The sequence below is a fragment of the Saccopteryx bilineata genome, chromosome 6, assembly GCF_036850765.1.
Source record: "Saccopteryx bilineata isolate mSacBil1 chromosome 6, mSacBil1_pri_phased_curated, whole genome shotgun sequence".
Lineage (NCBI taxonomy): Eukaryota > Metazoa > Chordata > Mammalia > Chiroptera > Emballonuridae > Saccopteryx > Saccopteryx bilineata.
This window is the reverse complement of record NC_089495.1, coordinates 185789851-185813984: the sequence shown is the minus strand read 5'-3', so window position 1 is coordinate 185813984 and position 24134 is coordinate 185789851. Positions and strand designations below refer to the sequence as shown.

General features: G+C 42.6%; 1 protein-coding gene across 2 annotated transcripts in view; it reads left to right on the top strand.

Annotated features, from left to right (window-relative positions):
- The first annotated feature begins 4973 nt into the window (after window positions 1-4973).
- VAPB (VAMP associated protein B and C) overlaps window positions 4974-24134 on the top strand; it is a 67106-nt gene continuing 47945 nt past the window's right edge. For both annotated transcript variants that reach the window (XR_010726309.1, XM_066237971.1), the window contains exon 1: window positions 4974-5248. Coding sequence is in view for 1 of the 2 variants with exons in the window: in XM_066237971.1 (XP_066094068.1) it covers window positions 5191-5248 (58 nt within the window). In the remaining variant the exon portion in view is untranslated. The remainder of the gene's footprint in view (window positions 5249-24134) is intronic.

Sequence of the window (24134 nt, the reverse complement as noted above, 5' to 3'; positions counted from 1 at the left end):
TGGTGACATACAAAACAGTCTGGAGTTTAGTTAATAATAATGTTGCAGTGTTGCTACTATGGCCAAGTAAAATGATAACCTTGGGGAAACTACATGAGGGGGTAGACAAAACTCTGAAACTTCTACAACTTCTCTGTAAATCTCAAAGTATTGCAAAAACAGTTTATTTTAAAACAATATATATTGCCCTTGACCTGTGGTGGCGCAGTGGATAAAGCATCGACCTGGAATGCTGAGGTCACCGGTTCGAAACCCTGGGCTTGCCTGGTCAAGGCACATATGGGAGTTGATGCTTCCAGCTCCTCCCCACCTTCTCTCTCTGTCTCTCTCTCCTCTCTCTCTCCCTCTCTGTCTCTCTCTCTCCTCTCTAAAAAAATGAATAAATAAAAATAAAAAAAATTTTTTTAAAGAAATGTTTAAAAAAATAAAATAAAATAAAATAAAAATAAATAAATAAAAACAATACACTGCCTGACCTGTAGTGGTGCAGTGGATAAAGCATCGACCTGGAATGCTGAGATCACTGGTTTGTAACCCTGAGCTTGCCCAGTCAAGGCACATATGGGAAGCAACTGCTACAAGTTGATGTTTCTCCCTTCTCGCCCCCCCTCTCCTCTATCTAAAATCAATCAATAAAAAAAATTTTAAAAACCCAATATGTTAAATTTTTAAAATTTAAAAACAAAAAATAATTTTAAAAAACAATATAGTTGGTTATATTACTCCTCTGTATAAAAACATTGGGTCAGTCAAGGATATTGATAAGATATATACCAGTGGTAGTCAACCTGATCCCTACCGCCTCCTAGTGGGCGTTCCAGCTTTCATGGTGGGCGGTAGCAGAGCAACCAAAGTATAAATAAAAAGATAGATTTAACTATAGTAAATTGTTTTTTAAAGATTTATTCTGCCAAACTTAGCAAAAATCTGACATAAAGTACTTGGTAAATAATTATTATTATATGCTTTAACTTGCTGTAACTCTGCTTTATAAATTTTATAAAGTAAAGTTACTTCCCTACTTTATAAATCACCATTACTGTGGAACCAGTGGGCGGTTAGAAAATTTTACTACTAACAGAGATACAAAAGTGGGCAGTAGGTATAAAAAGGTTGACTACCCCTAATCTAGACTCTCTAGCATAACAGAAAACTCTTCATCTCCTAGCCTTTGCTGGCTACACTTCTCAGTGCCTTGCTCTCCTCATCTGTAAAGTGGGGATTAATGATCCATTTTGACATTGTGAGGATTAAATAACTTAACAGGAACAAAACAGCGCAGTATCTGGCCCACAGGTTCACACTCAGTATGATGGAAATAGAGGTTCAAGAGAGAGAAGACTTAAGAAACTATGCTGCTGGCTTTGAAGATGGAGGAAGATGCAATGAGTCAAGGAATGTGGCCAACCTCCAGAAGCTGGAAAGGATGAGGAGCCTCCAGATAGAACGCCAATAGATTTTAGCCTTGTAAGACCCACTTTCCAACATCTAACCCCCAGAATTATAAGTTAACAAATTTTATGACTATCACAGGAAAGTGATACATATGCTAACATACTGCTTGATACAGAGCAGAAGCTAAATAAATATGAGAAACTATTCTTCCTCCTTGCCTTTCCTCAAGCATGCTCTGGCAGGCCATGTACCCCAGGGCTTTTGCATATTCTATTCCTTCTCTACTTGGAGAACCCTTCCTTCTCTTTTGTCTGGTAAGATCTTTCTATGTTTCCAAGATTATTCTCTAATACCTTGAAACTTTTAAGTTTTCTCCCAGCCACAAGAGTAAAGTTCATTGTCTCTTCATAGCTTTCTTCCCATCTATTTTAGCATTTATCACAGATTTTAATTACTTTGATGATTTGTTTTTTCAACTCTGCTCACTGGACAATGAGATTCTTTGTAGCTTAGGCTACATGCATTCACTGCAGGATGCTCAGGCAGTGGGTTCTGCCTGGATGAGTAAATGAATGAGAGAAGTGGGTTCTGCCTGGATGAGTAAATGAATGAGAGAATGAGTGATTGCAGCCATGAAAGATGGGTGGGATTTAGATAGCCAGGGGTGATGGCACTTCCAAAGCCAGAAATGGGGTGAGATGATGACACGAATGCCACCGAGCCATTCATTTCTTCACCATGGCTCAGCCTGGCACATTCTAGTTATCAAAAGGTTTGAGGGCTAGAGAGAAACAGTCAGTGTGCACTGCAAAGAATACCAATATAGGAAGCTGAAAAGCCAATAAAAATATTTTAAATAAACTTTTAACTTAGAATAGCTGGGAGTTACAGAAGAGTTACAAAGATAGAATTTGTGCATGCCCAGCACCCAGTTTTCCCACTGTTAATGTTTCACATTAGTACATTTGTCACAACTAATGAACCACTGTTCTTATGTTAATATGCTATTTTTAATTAAAGCCCATATTTTATCCAGATTTTCTTGGTATTCCCCTGGCACCCTTTTTCTATTCCAAGATTCCATTCAGGACACCACATGACATCTAGTCCTCGTGTCGGTTTTGGTTTTCTGGGCTGAGTCTCTCAGACTTTCCTTGTGTTTGATGACCTTGACATTTGAAGAGTACTGCTCAAATGGTATTATTTTGTAGAATGTCCTTCAGTTTGTGTTTTTATGACTTTCTCTTATAGAGTGGGACTATGGGCTTTTGGGTGGGGGGGAAGACCACAGAGGTGAAGTGCCCTTCTCATTACATCATAGCAAGGCACATCCTCTCAACATGGTGTATGATCGCCTGGTACTGTTTGGCAGCTCTCTCCTTATAAAGTTATTTTTCTACTTTCCATACTGTACTCTTTGGAAGAAAGTCACTATGCATAGCTTCACTTAAGGGTTAGGGAGTTATGTAGCACCTCTTTGGGGGAAGAATAGCCAACAGAAATCATTTGGAATTATTTTACCTTTTCTAGTCTATTTATGTATTCAATAATTTATTTATATTTGCAGGGACTCGTGGATATTTTCTACTTTGGCTTACAACCCAAAACTGTTATTTATTGTTGTTGCTTGAATTGTTCCAACAAGCCCTGTAGGATTTAAAGCAGCGGTTCTCAACCTGTGGGTCGTAACCCCAGTGGGGTCGCCTAAAGCCATCAGAAAATACATAATGCATATCAGGTATTTATTTATTTATTTATTTTATTCATTTTAGAGAGGAGAGACAGAGAGGAGAGAGAGACAGAGAGAGAGAAGGTGGGAGGAGCTGGAAGCACCAACTCCCATATGTGCCTTGACCAGGCAAGCCCAGGGTTTCGAACCGGCGACCTCAGCATTTCCAGGTTAATGCTTTATCCACTGCGCCACCACAGGTCAGGTGCATATCAGGTATTTACATTCCGAATCATAACTGTAGCAAAATTACAGTTATGAAGTAGCCACAAAAATTATTTTTTGGTTTGGGGTCACTGCAACATGAGGAACTGTATTGCGGGGTCACGGCATTAGAAAGGTTGAGAACCACTGATTTAAAGGATGTACTTCAGGCACAAGGAAAGTCAGCATGGCTGTTATGTTCTGAGATGCAAGAAGGAAAAGATGAGCAGAGAGATTGGTAACTCAGTGTGTGTGAGTCTAAACTAACATTGATTGTCTAAAGCAACTTAGTAATGATTTATGGGGTGAAAAAGGAAAAGATTAAAGTATAGTACGATTAAAGCATATAATTGAAGGGAGGGTGATTAAAGTATCCGTATCCCAGAGTCCTTATATTTTAAGAAAGCAAAGTGAAGAGATTTTAAAAACTGGACTTTGTGAGCAGTCATTTCAAATTTTTTAGGGTAATCATTAAACAACAGAAATAGAACATATATAAGGAAAAAATGGAATGAAAATAAATCAGCTCTAAAGAAATAAGAAAGAGTGGAAAAAGAAAAGACAGGCATGACAAATAGGAAGCACAAAATAAGATGGTAAAAATAAATTCAGATATTTCAGTAAATATAATAAGTATAAATGGACCAAATGATCTAGTTAAAAGGCAAAGATTATCTTAAAACAAACACTTTTTTATTTATGAAAAATTTCAAGTGTACAGAAAAGTGGGAAGAACAGAACAAAGACAAAGAACATGTGCCTGTCAGAGTCAACAATGGTATTTGCTATGTTTGCTTCACCTATTATATATATATAGGAGACTATTAACACACATTCTATGTAGTAAACATTATATAATGAAGTAAAATTTAGATGGCAATAATGAGGTAGTGTTCATTTTTTACCCCGAACTGATCTGGGTTCCCAATAATTTTTAATCATGTAACTTATTATGTGGTTATTCAAAGGCTGTCTCTCCACTAGACTCTAGTGAGAGGGTAGGAACTAGGTCAACTTTTCTGATGACTGCATTTCTAAATATTTATTGCATCTATTAGTAAAGGATTCAACACAGTGCTTAATACGTAGTAAATACGTAGCAAACACATAATGTAGCATAGCTTTTATTTTAGTTGTTATCAAAAGCGTTCAGCAGAGTGGCACAAAATAAGCAAGCAATAACTGGCAACTATTTATACTTACTGCTTTTCAACATCACAATGCCTAGCACACATCATTTACCCATAAACATGTTTATTATGAGAATAAATAGTACTTGATCATTATTACTCGAAGTCTGCAACAGTGTCTAGCACTATATAAGCAAGGGAAAAGTGGAAGTTTATTGTTATTAGTTATAATTGAATAAAGGACTTAACACAACCGCTGGTCCCTACGAGCCCTGAAAAACAATCTTCACCGGGCTGCCCTAATTTTTGCACTTGCTGGTCACGTTCCTCCTCCGGTCCTGCTGACGCCCAGCTTGCTGCCTCCTGGCAGCCCCGCCCCCGAAGCCAGCGCCGCGCCTGCGCACTGCGCCGGGAGCAGTTCCGGGAGCGCCCCTTCCCGCCGCAGACTGTGCGTAAGTCCCCGCCAGCCAGACTGCTGCGTGCGTGCGTGCGTGCGTGCGTCGCTGCGTGCGTGCGGTGCGCTTGCCGGGCACTGAGGCCTCGCCCTTTCCCTCCGCCCCTGCGCTTGCACCACGTAGGCCGCCCCCCCCTCCGCGCGCTCACCGCAACGACCCCCGCCCGCGCCCCGGCCAGCCCCCCCTTCCAAATTTAAAGGGGGCGCAGCATTAACGGCTCCTGCCTCAGGTGACCTCTCAGGGGTCTCCCTGCCAGAGGTGCCCGCCGCTGAGGAACATGGCGAAGGTGGAACAGGTCCTGAGCCTCGAGCCGCAGCACGAGCTCAAATTCCGAGGTAAGCCGGAGGCCGGCCATGTTCGGACGCGGACAGGGCCAGGCCAGGCAGCCCCGCGCCCCCGCCCGCGCTCCGGAGGGACCGGCCGGCGCGGCGGTGACGTCGGTCTCCGTTGGCCCGCGGCCCCGTCCCTGCCCGACGGCGCGCCCGCTCCCTGGCCCCCAAACTGATAAGGGCTGCTTGCACCCGAGGGCCCAGCGTCCGGGTACTGGGGTGGTGGAGGCGGTGCCTCTCCTCCTCTCTAGAGCCTCCCGCTCGGCACAGTTGCCATTTTAACTTACTGTCAAGTTTGTGAGATTTCGCTCTTGAGTGTAAATCTTGGTGACAGCCTTTGCCTACAAGGTTCTTTGCGGCTCTCTCCAAGGTTGACCTCTGCAGGTCTTAGGTCAGATGTCACCTACGCAAAGGGCCTATTCTGAGCAGCCCACCCCATCTGGACACCTGCAGCCATTCCTCCGCGTACTGTGTTTCTACGCTTGAAGGGAAGCTCCATGAGGACAGGATCTGGTCTTTCTTTGCTGGATACTCAACTTATGTGGGGAGCCAATAGATAGCTGTTCAACAAATGAATGAAAAGAACGTCCTCAGGAGTCTGATGGGACATGGGACAGCTTTCCTTGTGCTCATGTCCGTGCAGTTGTGGGAAACTCCCGGGATGGGAAGATCCTTTTTCTCCCCAGAGTGGCCTGGAGCAGAAGCCAGAGGAAGCCAAGTGTGCCATGAGTGTTTGTGACAAGCCAGGGCCCTTCCCAGTGTGAACTTTTACAGTTCTTACATGTCATTTCATCCCTATGTTCTCCACCAAAATCTAAGTGCCATGAGGCAACAGGGATCTCGTCTGACCTACCCACCTTTGTCACATGTATTGAGTAACGATAGTAGCCATGGGCAAACGGGACAGACAAGTTCCCTGCTCTCATAGAGGTTACGTTCTGATGCCAGGAGACAAACCAGCAAACAAGAATGTTTCAGACAGTGGTGCATACTGAGAGGGGAGAAAACAGGCTGACATGTAGAGCTTACACTTTAGATTGATGGGTCAGATCACCACTGTATCACCACCACTTGGCCCATGGTAGGCGTTCAGGAGATATTTGCGGACTGAATGCCGGCCACATACCTAGTTGGCAGATGTCACATTGGAACCCAGACTTCAGAGCTCACACTCTTAACAAGTATTCTGTCTAACCCTAGGGAAATACACCACAAGTGTGGCTGTCACTTTGTGTCCCAGGTTAAACATTCAAAGTGAGTCCAAATGTATAATGAACCAAAGGTTTTCCATTTAAAATGGAAATCAGACACAACCCACCACAAAACCTGATGTGGATTAACATTCCACAACAGTGCTTTAGCTTATGTGACATTCTCATGGCATAGAGGAGCCAGGCTGAGAAGGGAGTCCAAGTGGCTAAAGTGAATGTGGAGGGCAGTGGTTTACACTAAAGTTGTCGGAAGTTTTCTATCTTGGAAGCCTGCTGTGGCTACTCTTGGCAGTTAGCACATTCGTTCATTTAGTCCACAAACACAGTGCCTGCTCCATATGTCAGGCGCTAGCAAAAGATGAGCCCCATCACATGTGTGCTCCCATTGTCCCTTAACCCCCCACCCTAGAACTTAAGTCTAGGGAAGAGAACAAATGACAGAATCAGGCTTGACACTGCAATGACATGAGGTAATCCAGAGGGCTCTGAGAGCAATAGGAAGTCAGCTCTTGAAAGAGATGTCAGTTGAACTGAGTTTATTTTATTTTATTTTTCTTATCTTTTTTTTTTAAATTAATTTATTTATTTATTCATTTTTAGAAAGGAGAGAGAGAGAGAGAAGGGGGAGGAGCTGGAAGCATCAACTCCCATATGTGCCTTGACCAGGCAAGCCCAGGGTTTCGAACCGGCGACCTCAGCATTTCCAGGTCGACACTTTATCCACTGCGCCACCACAGGTCAGGCCGAACTGAGTTTAAAAGTCAGATGGATGCAGCGGAAAGAAGAAATGGGCCCTGACTGGGTAGCTTAGTTGGTTAGAGCATTGCCCTAATACACCAGGGTTGCAGGGTCAATGCCCTGGTCAGGGCACATGCAAGAATCAACCAATGAATGCACAAATAAGTAGAACAACAAATTGATGTTTCTTTCTCATCTCCCTCCCATCTCCCCCTTTTCTCTCTCTCAAATTAATAAGTAAAATTTTTATTAAAAGTAAATGGGTGGGGAGCATGTCAGGTAGGGGAAACTGCATGTAAAGGCTAAACTGACTGGGTTCCTTCGGGATGCCACTAGTACTGAATGACAGGCAAAGAGCATTTTGGGGGGTCATGAGGCAAAGTAGGAGTAGAGGCTGGCTAGTAGACAGGTCAGCTCTTCTAATGCCTTCTGTGTACAGATGTAGTCAGTTTCCAAGCTCATATTGTAATATTTCTTAGCTGGTCATTCTTTGATTGATCCCCTGCAACATCAACCCCATCCCCCTGTTCCCAGTATTGACCATGGCCTGGCCACCTCCCTTCCTGAAGCCTTGGATCATTCCCTAGTGATGGGGATGGTGCTCATATTTACCTTGCCTACTAGAAAGCTGTTATTGTTTACAAGAAGTGATATGGTAATTTTCAGTGGCTTTATAAATGCACAATATTATACAGAGGTTGGTGGTTGTATTTAGACAACCAGTTTCATCATTTCGGCTTTTTTACTTAAAAGGTATGGTGGAGAAGAGAAATCTGTCTGGCCTTGGGTTGGCCAAAGTAATGATGGCCAAAGTCGCTGGGTATTTTTGCTGGGGAAGTGGTCCGAGAGAAGTTGTGGTGGTAAATTGTTGAAGGCTATTGGCTTGTGACTTCACAAGAGGCATTTGCAGTCATGTGAAACCACTTTATGATATTTGTTTGTTTTAAGATAATCACTAAAACAGTGAAATTAGAGCCTGACCAGGTGGTGACACAGTGGATAGAATGTTGACCTGGGGCACGGAGAACCCAGGTTTGAAACTGAGGTTGCCAGTTTGAGCACTGGCAATATCCAGTTGGAGTGCAGGCTCACCAGCTTGAACCCCAGCAGGGTTGCTGGCTTGAACGTGGGATCATAGACATGAACCCATGGTTGCTGGCTGGAGCCCAAAGGTCGCTGATTTTAAGCCCAAGGTCACTGGTTTGAGCAAGGGGTCACAGGCTCAGCTGCCCCTCCCCCCCATCAAGGCTTGTATGAGAAGCAATCAGTGAACAGCTAAAGTGCTGCTGCTAAGAGTTGATGCTTCTCATCTCTCTCTCTCTCTCTCTCTCTGAAAGAACAAAACAAAACAAAAAACAATGAAATTAGGATGGAAGCTCAATACCCTGGTTTGCGGTATACAGAACATTCATATAAGGGTGAGAACTACTGTTAACTGGTACTAAGGGTGATGACTAAGTTTGGGGTGGTTTGCTTGGATGAATCAAACTTTTAAGTTAACTTAGCTTAAGAAGGTAATAATTAAAATGCCTGTCATCCAAAGGAAAATAATTACTCACCTTTTAAGATATGGGATTGTATGTTTGGTTCTAGTTCATCTTGGGCATTTTGTATGATGATGTTGAAGTTAAAGATATAATAGAAGAAAAGGGACCATAAACTCATATGACCTCATTCAGAAAGATAAAGCTGCATAAGTTTCAGTATCAGGAGGACAAAGACTGCAGGCCTCCTGAAAGAAGCATGACGCCCTAACATTAGCCATGGTGAAATAGAAGCTCTTTTGAACTTGCAGGACCTTTCTAAAAGAGTCGATTTTTTTGTAAGCCTGTGAAACGTGTTCTTTGCATTGTTGCTTTTTCTGTGGATCTCACATCTTTCATGGCCTACTCCTTTCCATGTCCTCACTCTGAGGTCCCACTTGTTGCCCAGCCCAAAGAAAACTTTTTGGATGAGTCACTTACAGGGCATTTTGTGATCTCTTCTTTCCCTCTTCTCTCCTTCCCCTTCCATCAGATTCCATCTATGGTAAACAGTATGTTCTATGTTTTTGGTCATTGTCCGGGACTCTTAATCCCTCTTCATACCTAGCACATCCCTCCTCTTCTCCCATCCCCATGATACTATCATGTGAGAATGGTCTGTTTAAACTCACTGTGAACTTATTTATCTTTGCTTTTTTGCGCCGAGACTAAGTGAGTGGCCTTTAAGAAGTCTCAGCTGGTCATTCTGTTGGTCAGTGTGGCTGTCAATTGGGCTATCACCAATGAATTGGTGTGGTTGAGTACCACTTTGGGGAGGAAATAGGACTGTGTGTGCTATAGATGGTAGATATGTTGAGTATACTTTCTTTTTTCCCCCAAGATTTTATGTATTGATTTTTTAGAGGTGGAGGGAAGAGTGGGAAGCATCAACTTGTAGTAGTTAGTTCCTTCTGGTATGTGCCTTGACCCAGCAAGCCTGGGGTTTCAAGCTGGCGACCTCAGCATTCCAAGTTGACATTTGATTCACCGCGCCACCACAGGTCAGGTGAGACTATCTTTAGTATAAGGAAAACATCCTTAGAATCATTAAGTTTACCCCCTTAAGTTAATGCAGTGGTTCTCAAAGTGTGCCAGGGCACACTGGTGTGTCATAGAAGATTTCCAGGTGCGCCCTTTGGCAGTGGTCCCCAACCCCCGGGCCGCGGATGGCTACCAGTCCGTGGGCCATTTGGTACCGGTCTGCAGAGAAAGAATAAATAACTTACATTATTTCCGTTTTATTTATATTTAAGTCTGAATGATGTTTTATTTTTTTAAAAATGACCAGATTCCCTCTGTTACATCCATCTAAGACTCACTCTTGACGCTTGTCTCAGTCATGTGATACATTTATTCATCCCACCCTAAAGGCCGGTCCGTGAAAATATTTTCTGACAGTAAACCAGTCCGTGGCCCAAAAATCTTGGGGACCACTGCCCTATGGTATTCCAGAGAAATATGTGCCTGTTGGGGACCAAAACACCAACAGCGTTTTTGGAGTTTAGATTTTTGGGGGACAGAGGTGTGGGGAATTGGCTATAAGCTGACAGTCTGCCCAACCCCCCACCTCACTTGCCTGAATTGGTTACAAAAGGCTGTTAAGCTGTGGTGCTGGATTGTTTACACTGCCCCCCATGTTCCCCAGAAAGACTGCAGGCAAGTTTCTTCTATCCTTTGTTTGGTGTAAAGTTAAGATGATATGTATGGTGGGGGTTTTCTGCACTCAACACAATTAAGAGTAAATAGAGGAATTCTTCAATGTATTGATTAGGAAATGAGAGTTTGCCTTTCAAATTTATGCTCAAACATTGAAGAAATTGTTAGGACACATCAGGCTCATGTTTCTCATAAACATAAGAATGAAAAAGCTTAACACATTCGCACCGGGACCTGCCGAATTTACTAAATCTTACTAAGAATGTATCTATATATAAAAAGATAACTTTTTTGTCATTTTTAAATTTTTTAACCCCTCTTTTTTACTAATTCTAAAAAGTATAACTCAACAAATGTAACATAAAAATGTTTTTTAATGTCAGAATAAATTTAATTTTGTCGTATTTATTTCATTTAATTACCATAAAAGCACGCTTGGACTTTATATTTTTTCCTTAATATTTGACTTAATTATTATAACATATTTCTCAGAAATTTGTATATAGTGGGCCTACAATTATTTGTAGGATTTTTTATTTTTATTTTTTCTGAAGCTGGAAACGGGGAGAGACGGTCAGACAGACTCCCGCATGCGCCCGACCGGGATCCACCCGGCACACCCACCAGGGGGCGAAGCTCTGCCCACCAGGGGGTGATGCTCTGCCCCTCCGGGGCGTCGCTCTGCTGAGACCAGAGCCACTCTAGCGCCTGGGGCAGAGGCCAAGGAGCCATCCCCAGCGCCTGGGCCATCTTTGCTCCAATGGAGCCTTGGCTGTGGGAGGGGAAGAGAGAGACAGAGAGGAAGGGGGGTGGAGAAGCAAAGGGCGCTTCTCCTATGTGCCCTGGCCGGGAATCGAACCCGGGTCCCCCGCACGCCAGGCCGATGCTCCAGCCAGGGCCATTTGTAGGATTTTTAATGCTCCCCAACTTCAAAAAGTTTGAGAACCACTGAGTTAATGTGTAATTTAACATTGTTTAGGAAGCAAAAATATATAAAGCCCCATAGATACAGTCAGTTCAATGCAGTAATTATCATTCAGATGCTAAGTACAGCATTAATTCTTTAGCTTTAGTATAGCACTGAGCAGACTGTGTTTTACAGCTCAACAGAATGTCAGCAGTGTACTTAAGATTCTTTATGGAGTGGTTTAAATCCATCCTGAATAGATTATCTTCATTTATTTAATTATTAACCAGCTTGCTCATCAGAAGCAAGTGGCATTAAATTTACTAAGCTTTAGTCAAACTTAAATCTTCATAGATTATTACTATTTACTTCTGAATTCTTTTTCTTGGGAGAAGAACCAGAAGTTAACTTTTATTCATTTTTCTTCACAATTAACTCCTTAAAGAAGGAAAAGGTTAGTTGTTGGCTGTATGCTTATATTTGGAAAATGGTGATAATTCCTTTTATAATACCTGGTTGTAACATGCATCAGAGTTACCTTCATAATTCCCTGGTAGTTTTCTATCCAAGTGTGGGTTTATTAAAATAATTAGTCTGAATTGATGCTTATTAAAGAGATGAACTCTTAAATATTATGAATATCTTTTATTTATTAAAATTATGTAACATCTTTCCTTTCAGTGCTGAAGGCAAAATACTGAGAACTTTGACCCTGTAATATTACTATTAAGTAATTGAAAATTAGGGGAGAAGTCAAGGGAGTTAACTGTATTGGTTACCAGTCAAATAGTACCCTTAGGCTCCATTTTAGAACCTGAAACTTGAATTTTAACATAAGGAATTACCTCTAAGATGGCCTCATACATCCCCCATTTGTGTTTGAAAGATTTGCCATCTGAAATATGACCATGATTTGGAACGAATTAGCACAGCTTTCAGCAAGATGACAAGAGCAGAACACAAGGAGTAGTGCTGAGTTCCATTAGTCAAGACAGGGTTGCCATAGAGTGTCTTTAATAAAGTAAAATAAAAGCCTTCTGCACCTTATTTTGCACTGGGATTGTGTTAAAAACAAAGTTGCATTATGGTTTCCAGCTTTACTTCCTAGTTTTCTATCATTTTTAAGCCCCTTTTCAGGCTGCCATCAGCATAGCATATCCAGGATTGCGTGGCCCTTGCTCAGTGGGTATGTGCGTTGGAAGTTTTCACTTGACAGACCTGGGCTTCTGGTTTACAAAAAATTTATTTAAAGAGCTTTGTTATAGAAACAAAGTTACTGAACTTAACAATCATTTTAAGATTATTTAAAAAATACCAATGTGGCAAATAGTATCCTTAAAATATTTATTTTTCAATGTTAAATGTGTTGTTTTAACAGAAACTGTTGACATCTGCCCTAGCAGGTTGTTCAGTGGGTTGGAGTGTCATCTATATGCCAAGGTTGTGAGTTCCATCTCCGGGCAGGGCCCACATAAGAATCAACCAATGAATGTATATAAATCAGTGAACAACAAATTGATGTTCTTCTGTCTCTCCCCTTCCTTCTTCCTCTCCATTCTCCCCTCCTTTCTTCCCTCTCTATCCCCACCACCCCTCTCCCCATCCCCTTCTCCCTTTCTCTCTCCCCATCCCCCTCTCCCCTTCTCCCTCCCTCTCCCTTACCCCCTCTCCTTTCCCTCTCTCTCTCTCCCCTTTCTTCCTCCTTCTCCTCCCCTCCCTCTCCCCTTTCCCCCTCTCTCCCCTTCAATCTCCCTTTCTTTCTTCCTCTCCCACCCTCCTTTCCTTCTTCCCTCCCTCTTCCTCTCTCTCTAAAATCAATAAATAAATAAAAAAAAATAGAAACTGTTAACGTCTAGAAACTGCCTTAATTGCTTTAGGGCCCCCCTCCCTTGCATGGAAAAAAAAATCATTCAGAATATTGCATAGTCCTAGGGGAAAAAGTCTTGAAGGACTTTCTTTTAAAAATGTTTTAGCATTAATTGCAGAAAACAATAACTGTATAGAAATAACCTCCTCGCCTTTTCATTCATCCTTTTAGAAGGGTTGTCAGCTTTTGACTATCAGATTAGTATTTCTCTTCATCTATGTCAAGTAATGTGTTCAATCAGGCTTTTGGTTAGTGCCTGTGTGTACACACCATTTAGGCACCTAAAGAGTTGCTGGTGGGCGTGCATTCTTACTGACACCAGTAATGTGTTTGAATCAGTATACATTTGGCATTTTGACAGGCTCCTACAACCTTAGCTTATTTGAGAAGGAGGTGGTTAGGGAGATACTGATGCTCCTCAACTTACTGGGGTTACACCCTATTAAAATCCATCATAACTTGAAAAGATCTTAAGTGGAAAATGCATTTAATATACTTAATCTAACTGAACATCAGAGCTTAGCTTAGTCCACCTTAACCGTGTTCAGGACACTTACATTAGCCTACAGTTGGACAAAATCATCTCACTGCCCAGCATCATGAGAGAGTATCATATTGCATATTGCTAGCCTGGGGAAAGATAAAAAATCAAAGTACGGTTTCTACTGACTATATGTGACTTTCACACCATCATAAAGTCAAAAAACCTAAGTCAAACTATTGTAAGTAAGGGACTTTCTGTAAATATTTTTGGGACAGAGATAGAGACTGTTTGCTTCTTTTGGATTCTTTTTATTATTATTTTTGAGAGGCGGGGATGCAGTGAGAGGAACTCCGCATGTGCCCCCACTGGGATCCACCCAGCAAGCCCCTGCTAGGGGATGCTCTCCCATCTGGGACTGCTGCTCTGTTGCTTGGCAACTGAGCTATTTTAGTGCCTTAGGTGAGGCCATGGAGACTCTCAGTGCCTGGGGCCAACTTGTGCTAATCATTCCAGCCATGGCTGTGGGAGAGGAAAAGAGAGAGAAGGGGTAAGGGGAGGGGGTGGAAAAGCAGACGGTTGCTTCTCATGTGTGCCCTAACCAGTAATTGAACCTGAGACTTCCAAAATGCTGAGCCAACACTACCACCACTGAGCCAACCAGCTAGGGCCACATCTTTTGGATTGTACTTAGAAGACCAGGGAATGGATCCCTGGACTGTTGAACTTTTTTTTTATTTTTTATTGATTTAGTTTAGAGAGACATCCATTTGTTGTTCCACTTGTGCATTCATTGGTCGCTTCCCATATATGCCGTGACCAGAGGTCAAACCCACAACCTTGGTGTTTCTTGACAGCTCTCTGACCAATTCAGCTAACTGACCAGAGCCCATTTAACTAGATTTGCATTGCTTGTGATGTGGATTGGAACCTTTGCAACTGCTTCTGGGTTGTCTTTAAATGCTGGAGAGTGCTCTGAGAATGGAAAAGAAGAGAATTCCAAGGACTAAGAGCTCAGGGCATATTTGTAAAGGGGGAAGTGGTGGACTCCCACCACAACCCCACTGGGTTGGGTCTGGAGTTAAAAGCAGTGATCATAGCAGTGCTGACATTTAATTTGCAATATGAGGGGAAAGAAAAGGTAAGGGAACAAGGAACATTTCTAGACAATAAATGCTTAATTTCCAGAAGACAGTCCAAAAAGCCAAGGGTTGCGGTAGATGCTTTATGTTCTTTATCTTAGTTAATCTATGTCACTATCCTATGAGGTGAGTGGCTAGGTAGTTTGCCCTTGGATGAGGCCACAGTGGTAAATAGTAGTACAGGGATTTAACCTAGGTTTGTCTAGTACCAACACCCATTCTTTGCAATAGATCATTATTAACTCTTTAAAATGAACTCATAAAGGGGTTCTTTTTTATTCCTTTTAAGATTTTACTTACTGATTTGAGGAGAAAAAAGCAATGGAGGAGGAGCAGGCAGCATTAACTCATAGTTGTTGATTCTCATATGTGCCTTCCTCAGGCAAGCCTGAGGTTTCAAACTGCTGACCTCAGCATTCCAGGTCGATGCTTTACCCACAGCGCCACCACAGGTCAGGCATAAAGGAGCTCTTTTTGTGGGGAGGGAGGCAGAGAATTTAAAACCATTAGGGAAGTGTTAGTAGCTGTCAGGATGATTTATTAAGAACATTAACTAATTAAGAATTATTCTCTCTGCCCTTACTGGGTGGTGGCGCAGTGGATAGTGTGCCGGACTAGGACGCAGAGGACCCAGGTTCGAAACCCCAAGGTTGTTGGCTTGAGCCTGCAGAGCGCGGACTTATCTGGCTTGAGCACGGGTTTGCTAGCTTGAGCGCAGGGTCCCTGGCTTGTGTGTGGGATCATAGACATGACCCCATGGTCTCTGGTTGGGGCAAGGGGCCACTTGCTCTTGTGGAGCGCCCCCCTCCCCTGCATATAAGAAAACAATCAGTGAACAAATAAGGTGCTGTAACGAAGAATTGATGCTTCTCATCTCTCTCCCTGCCTGTCTGTCTCTATCTGTTCCTCTCTCTGTTTCTCTGTCTCTGTTGCTAAAAAAAAAAAAAGATTTATTATTTTCTGTGGAATTTTTAGGAGGGATTTCTTACCATACTTTTAAAAAAGTTCATATTGATGACTCCATATGATTTTTTTTTTTAAGAAACACATTTTAAGGCCCTGGCCGGTTGGCTCAGTGGTAGAGCGTCGGCCTGGCGTGGAGTCCCGGGTTCGATTCCCGGCCAGGGCACATAGGAGAAGCGCCCATCTGCTTCTCTACCCCTCCCCCTCTCCTTCCTCTGTGTCTCTCTCTTCCCCTCCCGCAGCCGAGGTTCCATTGGAGCAAAAGATGGCTCGGGCGCTGGGGATGGCTCCTTGGCCTCTGCCTCAGGCTCTAGAGTGGCTCTGGATGCAACAGAGTGATGCCCCAGAGGGGCAGAACATTGCCCCCTGGAGGGCGTGCCGGGTGGATCCCGGTCGGGCGCATGCGGGAGTCTGTCTGACTGCCTCCCCGTTTCCAGCTTCAGAAAAATACAAAAAAAAAAAAAAGAAAGAAAGAAACACATTTTAGACAATAGGAAGGGGGGGGGGAGAGAAACACTTACTTGTTCCACTTAGTTGTGCATTTATTTTATTTATTTATTTTTAAAATTTTATTTATTTTAGCCAGAGAGGAGAGGGGAGAGAGAGAGAGAGAAACAGGAACATCGATCTGTATGTGCCCTGACCAGGGATCAAACCAGCAACCTCTGTGCTTCGGACTGATGCTCCAACCAACAGAGCTATCTGGCCAGGGTCACATTTGTTTTTTATTGGTTGCTTCCGTATGTACCCTGACCTAGGATTGAGCCCATAACCTTGGTATTTTGGGACAATGTTCTGACTGGGCTAACCAGCTAAGGCCCAAAATAATTTTCTTTTAAAGATTTTATTTATTGATTTTACAGAGAGAGGGAGTGGGAGACAAGAAGTAGTTGCTTCACTGTACCTATTCATTGGTTGCTTGTCATATGTGCCTTGACCTGGCAAACCCAGGGTTTGAACTGTGTGGTATAGATTTTTATAGGTTTACAGATTTGTAAAGTGGGAATTAAAGAAGTTTGAAAGGGTGCTTATTAAGATAAGAATGTCTAAAATAAAAGACCTTTATAGGTGCCTCCTTAAACTTTATAAGCAGGGTAGCAAAGCCTTTATTCTTGCGTGTTCACAGGCCACTACCTTAGGTAGAGAAACAAATAGGGTGAGTTAATATATAACTAGAGATCTCTCAAATGTTGAAAGATTTAATAAACTCAAGGTGCATAACAAAAGGTGCTGTTTAATTTTGTCTGAGTTATACTTTGGGAAGTCATTTCCCCAAAAGATGACATCCCAGCACATGAGTCAGATTGGAGAGTGTTGAGGTTGCATGGATATAATGATTGTATGCATAATGGATGCTTGTCCAATTGGGAGTAGTTCAGGTTTGTACCTTTTTAACAACTCGTCCTTTGACATTTCCTTTATGGACCAATGACCCCATCTCGCCTGATAGAATATAACATGACCGTGCTGCAGAGTTGGTTCTGCAACCTGAAAGCTTCCTATGGGCCAGGTACACTGAGTTGGGGACAAGAGAAGTCCTGGCCCTTAAAGTTCCCAGCCCCTAGGTGGTAGAGGGAAAGGAGAATATGGAGACTGGACACTGATGGGCTGTCCCCCATTGGAAACTTAGAATAAGCTGTGTTAATTCCACTTCATGTTTCGGATCTCACAGGGAAGGTGACATTTGAGATTTGTGACTTGGCGAGCTTATACTGTGTGCTAGGCATTTTTTATAATTGCTCATTTAATTCTTACAATAAGCCTAGGAAGTGGATACAGCTGTATATTAGAGGTGGAGCTGGGATTTGAACCAAGATCTGTTTTGACTGCAAAGCCCATGTTCTTTATCATTAAGTTGGCTCTATAGCTTCCCTTAAAAGATGAGTGGGACTGTTACTAACTAGGAAGGACCTCGGTTTTCTAATTTATTATGTTAGTAAGATGAAAGGAAATAGGACCTTGGGAATGGAGGAAGAGGATTAAAAGAGAAATAAGATAGAGAAAGAAAGGAGCTTAATTATAACAATCTAGTTATGGCCTCCTTGGCACTGCTTACATGAAGTACAGAATTGTTCTGGAACATTAGAGTGACTGAAAAATTTTTTCCTACCAATTCTGTTTGCCCCTAAGAACTTGTGTCCTAACTCTCACTTCTGACTATGTTATTTAATTGTGTTCAAAATTATATGCTAATATTAACACTATACCTTCCCTCTACCACCCCACTCCCTACTTGAAGTCCTTTATTTCCTCAATGTCTGCCATCATAAAAGATGGGGTTAGGCCCTGGCCGGTTGGCTCAGTGGTAGAGCGTCCGCCTGGCGTGCAGGAGTCCCGGGTTTGATTCCCAGCCAAGGCACACAGGAGAAGCGCCCATTTGCTTCTCCACCCCTCTCCCTCTCCTTCCTCTCTGTCTCTCTCTTCCCCTCCCACAGCCAAGGCTCCATTGGAGCAAAGTTGGCCCGGGCGCTGAGGATGGCTCCATGGGCTCTGCCTCAGGCGCTAGAATGGTCCTGGTTGCAACAGAGCAACGCCTCAGAGGGGCAGAGCATTGACCCCTGATGGGCCGAGTGGATCCCAGTCAGGCACATGTGGGAGTCTGTCTGACTGCCTCCTCATTTCCAACTTCAGAAAAATACAAAAAAAAAAAGACTAAGAAAAAAAAAGATGGGGTTAATTGGGTACTATCTTAGCTTTTTAGGTAACTCATTCAACATTTACAGTATAGTAGGAAAAAGGGAAGGAAAGGACTGGTACTTACCTGAGAACTCAGTATTATCATCTCCATTTTAGAAATGAGAGAATGTAGGTCCAGAACTTGACAAAAATTCATTGAGCATCTAGGTCCAGAACATGGCAAAAATGCGTTAATTTGCACCTAGGTCTTTTAGTCGCTAAAGCTTGTGTGCTTTGTGTTAAACAGGGAGGCTTAGGTTCTGCCCTCGCCATCATTTAGAGGCACTGAGCTGGCTTGCTCAGCTTTGATTTCCTCTTCTGTTGGATGAGGAGACTTGAGCTTGGTGTTCCTTCTAGTTCTCATTTTGAGAGGTTAGATTCAAGTTTATTTTAACTAAGGAAGAAAGGTAGAAAGCCCCTTGAGGACAGAAACTGGAGGTTGCATTCCTCATGGTACCTACCAGTGCTTTGCACCAGTGGGGTCCCTAATATTTAACTATCGAACCCTCTTGTTCCTGTTTAAAAGTTCACTATTGCCTGACCTGTGGTGGAGCACTGGATTAAGTGTCAACCTGGAATGCTGAAGTCGCCAGTTCAAGACCCTGGGCTTGCCCAGTCAAGGCACATATGAGAACCAACTACTAGGAGTTGATGCTTCCCGCCCCCCCCTTCTCCCTTTCTCTCTCTCCTCTCTAAAATCAATAACATCTTTAAAAAAAGAAAAGCTCACTTATTTCGTTAACCTTTCCTGAGTATTCTTGGAGAGAGTCTCATCCAGTTTTTTCTGCATCACCTCAAATTTTACAATTTGTGTATCACGTGTATGTTTTATTTATGTCTTACTTTCTGTGAGCTTCATTGACTCCTTGCTTTGTCGTCCCTGCTAGAATGCAAGCTCTTACAGGTTTTGTTTCTTTAGTTTTAACCAACAGAGACTAAGAGAATATATTCTGTTCTTACTGTTTTCTTCTCATAGTAACCCCCAAAGAAAGGGCTATAACCTTGGACTTGGTCATCTTCTCAGTGTTTGGTATAGCCATTTGAAATAGAAGTATACACAAGAATAAAAAGGGATTTGCTGAAAAACCAAAGGTTTGTCTTTGTGGAGTCTTATTTGAATTCTCATTTTGTTGGTTGAATTGATTTGTTGGCGTATAAATGTATCCTGATGGACTGCTCTGAAAATCTAACTTCGTGCTTTTTGACCTTTTTAAAGTCAGACACTGCTTTACTAATTGGATGAAAGAAAGCAATGAATCACTCCTTGGAGAATCTGCAGATGCACTCACTCAAAACTTCCCATGTAATTGAGGAACAGGAGGATCACAGTTGACTGTGGGGGTGCCTAGTTGACCTCTAATCTTGCTCAAAAAATGGCATAGGTGGAAGAACCAGATTTCACCCAGCAGAGTCCAGAGAAAACTTGGCCAGTTCATTTGGGTCTTTTATTTTATTATCATTTTTAAATAAATGCCTTTTTTGCCTTTTCTTTTCAGACCAAGTTTCTTTTCCTTTATATACCTAACATGAATGAGCACAGTGCTTGACAGTCATCTTCAGTAACAAGAAGAATAATTGCTTTCTGAGTCTTGTTTGCTACTACTCTCTACTCCCTTCACTTTTCTTCTTATCCTAGCAGACTTCTGGAAATAGTAGTCTTGATCTCCATTTTTCTCACCATCCATCAACTCCCAGGAGCATAATTAAGACTTTATTTATTTATTCATTTTAGAGGGAGAGAGAGAGAAGGGAGGAGCAGGAAGCATCAATTCCCATATGTGCCTTGACCAGGCAAGCCCAGGGTTTTGAACCAGCAACCTCAGCGTTCCAGGTCGATGCTTTATCCACTGCGCCACGACAGGTCAGGCTCCCAGGAGCATAATTAATGCTTCATTATCACATCTGTTGTTGCATTTTCATTCTTCACCTTGGTGTGCTCTGTAGCATTGACACCTTTTGCTGTCCTGCTTCTTGATGCTCTTCCCTTCACCTCCCTAATCACTCTCTTGGCTTTCTTTCACCCATTTGCCACTTTTGCCCACTCCTCTGGAGTCCTGTTGATAACGCAGGGTGTTCCAGGTTCTTCTTGTCCCCCTTTTTTTTTTTTTTTTTTTTTTTACAGAGACAGAGCGTCAGAGAGAGGGATAGACAGGGACAGACAGAGAGGAACAGAGAAATGAGAAGCATCAATCATTAGTTTTTCGTTGCACATTGCGACACCTTAGTTGTTCATTGATTGCTTTCTCCTATGTGCCTTGACCATGGGGCTACAGCAAACCGAGTAACCCTTTGCTTGAGACTGAGTGACCTTGGGTCCAAGCTGGTGAGCTTTTGCTCAAACTAGATGAACCCGCGTTAAAGCTGGCGACCTCGGGATCTCGAACCTGGGTCCTCAGCATCCCAGTCCGATGCTCTATCCACTGCGCCACCGCCTGGTCAGGCTGACCCCCTCTTCTTAATCCTCTTCGCTCTTTCTCTCAGTTTCCCTTTGCTTCTAATATCACTTAGGGATGATCCCAGGTCTGACCCAAGCCCGTATATAGGGACACAGGTACTTCAGATGTAGCATTTTCCAACTTACACTCTGTACCATTTCATTTTCTTTTTTTTTTTCAAACCTTCTCTTCCTGCATTTATCTCTTTGAGTGGTACCCACATCCACACAGTTGTTGATGAACTCAGACTCAGAGCCCATGACTCAGATCTGCCCTGTCTTCCTTATCCTCTCTCTGGCTGCTTCATTTGATGACTATAATAGCCTCTTAATTGGTCTTCCTGTCTTAGTCCTCTCTTCTCTCCAGACTGATGACACTTTTAAGTATGCAAATCTGAGCTTATCTCTTGCTTGCTTAAAATCATTAAATATCTGCCCAGTGCCAAAAGAATAGTGTTTAAATTTTTTAACAAGACCTAGAAAATAGTTTGTGCCTGTCACCCTCGCACTTTCCAGCATTGTCTTTCCTTATGCCTGTGCTCCAGCCCCCCTTCTCCCAAGTTTTGGGACTTTTGCATAAGTTATTTCCACCACTCAGGACACATTCATTCCTCCTGTTGAACTGCTCCCTCCCACTTAACCTGCAAGGCTCAGCACAGCTTCACTTCTCTGAGGTTACTTTCTTGACATTCTGTCCACTCACAAAATGCCTCTCCCTGTGCCCTGACACTTACCACAGTGAGTGTATTTGGTTACTTGACTTCCTTTAATCAACAAGACCTTTGCCTTTTTTGGACTGTGTCTTTTATCCTCAGACTCCAGGCCTAGCACAATGCATGGCACGTGGCTGGTTCTCAGAGAGTTGATGGTGTTCAGGTCTAAGAATGCTCAGAAGAGAGAGGAGAACTTGCTCTGGTAGGAATGGTGAAACCCATCAGTAAGGCCTACTGTGCCTCAGATTGGTATGGATACAGGGCATTTCACTGGGAAAATATGTCAAGATTTTTGTACTACATGCTGGTCACTTTTTTCTTCTTTACAAACTTACATTTTCATGCCTCTGCCCCTCTGATTTCAGAGAGTCTACTGCCTCCTCACCTCATGTTCTTTCCCTGTGCCTGCCTTATCACTGACCGTGTCTTACTCCACTTGTCAGCCTATTTCTGTATCCTGAGTTTTTCTTCTACTTATTCCTTCCCGGTCCTATAAACATGCTTAGGCTCTCTCTTCCTGAAAGAAATCACATTCTTCTATATTACCCCCCACACACACACTTAAGCCAATGTTCGGTCTTCCATCATAATTAAATTTTTGGAAGCAATGAATTTCAATTGCTTGTTTATGTCTTTACTTTACTTTCAATCCTGAGACTTGACCCTCCGCTGAAACCCTTCTCAGTTCACCAGGTTTCTCTCTGCGGCATTTGTCTTTGACTTTTCTGGTGAACTGCCCACTTCTTTATCATCTTACTAGATGTTGACATTTCCCAGGCTTCTGCTCCATTTAACTATCCTCTGAATGTTATCTCATTAATAATGCCTTCAGCTTTCACTTCTACACAGAAATCTTTCAAATCCCTATCTCCAAGCAGATCTTTTGATCTCTATACTATCTGCTTAGTGAAATCCCTGCCTATCTGGTTGTCACAGAAGCACTTTAGATTTAACATATTCCACACTGCATTCACGGTTTGTTTTCTTGTTCCCATCAAATGTGTCTTCTTTATCTTGGGAATGGCCTCAGCACCCAGTTGGGTAAGCCAGAAATCCTAAACTCATCTTTCACACCTCTTCTTCTACACCTCTCATATCTGCTCTGTCCATTTTATTCATTTGTATATTTTTATTGATTTGAGAGACAGGAGAAAGAGAGGGAGGAGGGAGAGTAAGAAGTATTAATTCATTATTGCTTCACATTAGTTCATTGATTGCTTCTCATATGTGCCTTGACTGGAGAGCTCAAGCTGAGCCTATTGACCTTTGACAAGCTAGTGACATTGGGCTTCCAGCTAGCAACCCTGTGCTCAAGCCAGTGAGCTTGGAGTTTTGAGCCAGCGTCATCAGTGTTCTGGGTCAATGCTATCTATATCCATTGTATCACAACCAGTCAGCTACTCCGTCCATTTTAGTCAGCATCTTCTGTACCCTTTTGCTATTTTTTATCCCTACTGCTTTAACCTGTGTATAGGCCTCTACCTTCAGGATTATTGCCCCATGTTTCAACTTGGTCTTTAACTTTCCCCTACTTTCCTCACCCTTCAAACTATCCTATATACAGTTTTCAGTTATTTTTCTAAAATTTAAATTTGATCATGTCATTTCTTTATTTTAAAACATTCATTGGTCACTAGGTTGAAATTCTTAGGCCAGCATCAAAGCCTTTCAATATTGGGCCATTTAAAACAAAAATGGTCTCAGCTGGTATTTTCTCTTTTAAACAACTACAATATTTACAAACTGTTTAGAATAACAGACATTCAGATACACACACACGCGCGTGCCACAGGTACATGTATTTTTATCTCTGGTTTATGCTGAATGCCAGTAGAGGCAATGAGTTCTATTTTTTAGAGCCCATGATCAGAAAAGGGAAACTCTATTTTCCTTCCTCACCCCTACCTTCCTAGAATAATTTTTAATATTTTTTCCTTCCATTCCTCATGCAGAGCTTATTGTCAGACTTCTATAGGGTTAAGGTATTTTATACAATTCATTTTTACTTCAACTGTATATATGGTTTTAAAAAGCATAAGCAGACATTATTTCCTCTCCACCTCATTTCTCAGCTTTTTTCTCTTTCTTCATACCCCTTCTACTCTTAACTGTGTGATGTCCCCTGTAAAGACCCTCTGCATGTTGGTTATACCACACCAGAGCTTTTCCTATAGCCAAAAATGTATATGTCTTCACCCCAGCTGGTTTGCTTGGTTGGTTATATCAGTGGTCCCTAACCCCCGGGCCGCGGGCCGGTACTGGTCCATGAGCCTTTGGTACCGGTCAGCCGAGAAAGAATAAATAACTTATATTATTTCCATTTTATTTATATTTAAGTCTGAATGATGTTTTATTTTTATTTTTATTTTTATTTTTGTATTTTTCTGAGGTTTGAAACAGGGAGGCAGTCAGACAGACTCCCGCATGTGCTGACCGGGATCCACCCGGCATGCCCACCAGGGGGCAATGCTCTGCCCCTCTGGGGTGTCACTCTGTTGCATCCAGAGCCATTCTAGCACCTGAGGCAGAGGCCACAGAGCCATCCTCAGCGCCCAGGCCATCTTTGCTCCAATGGAGCCTC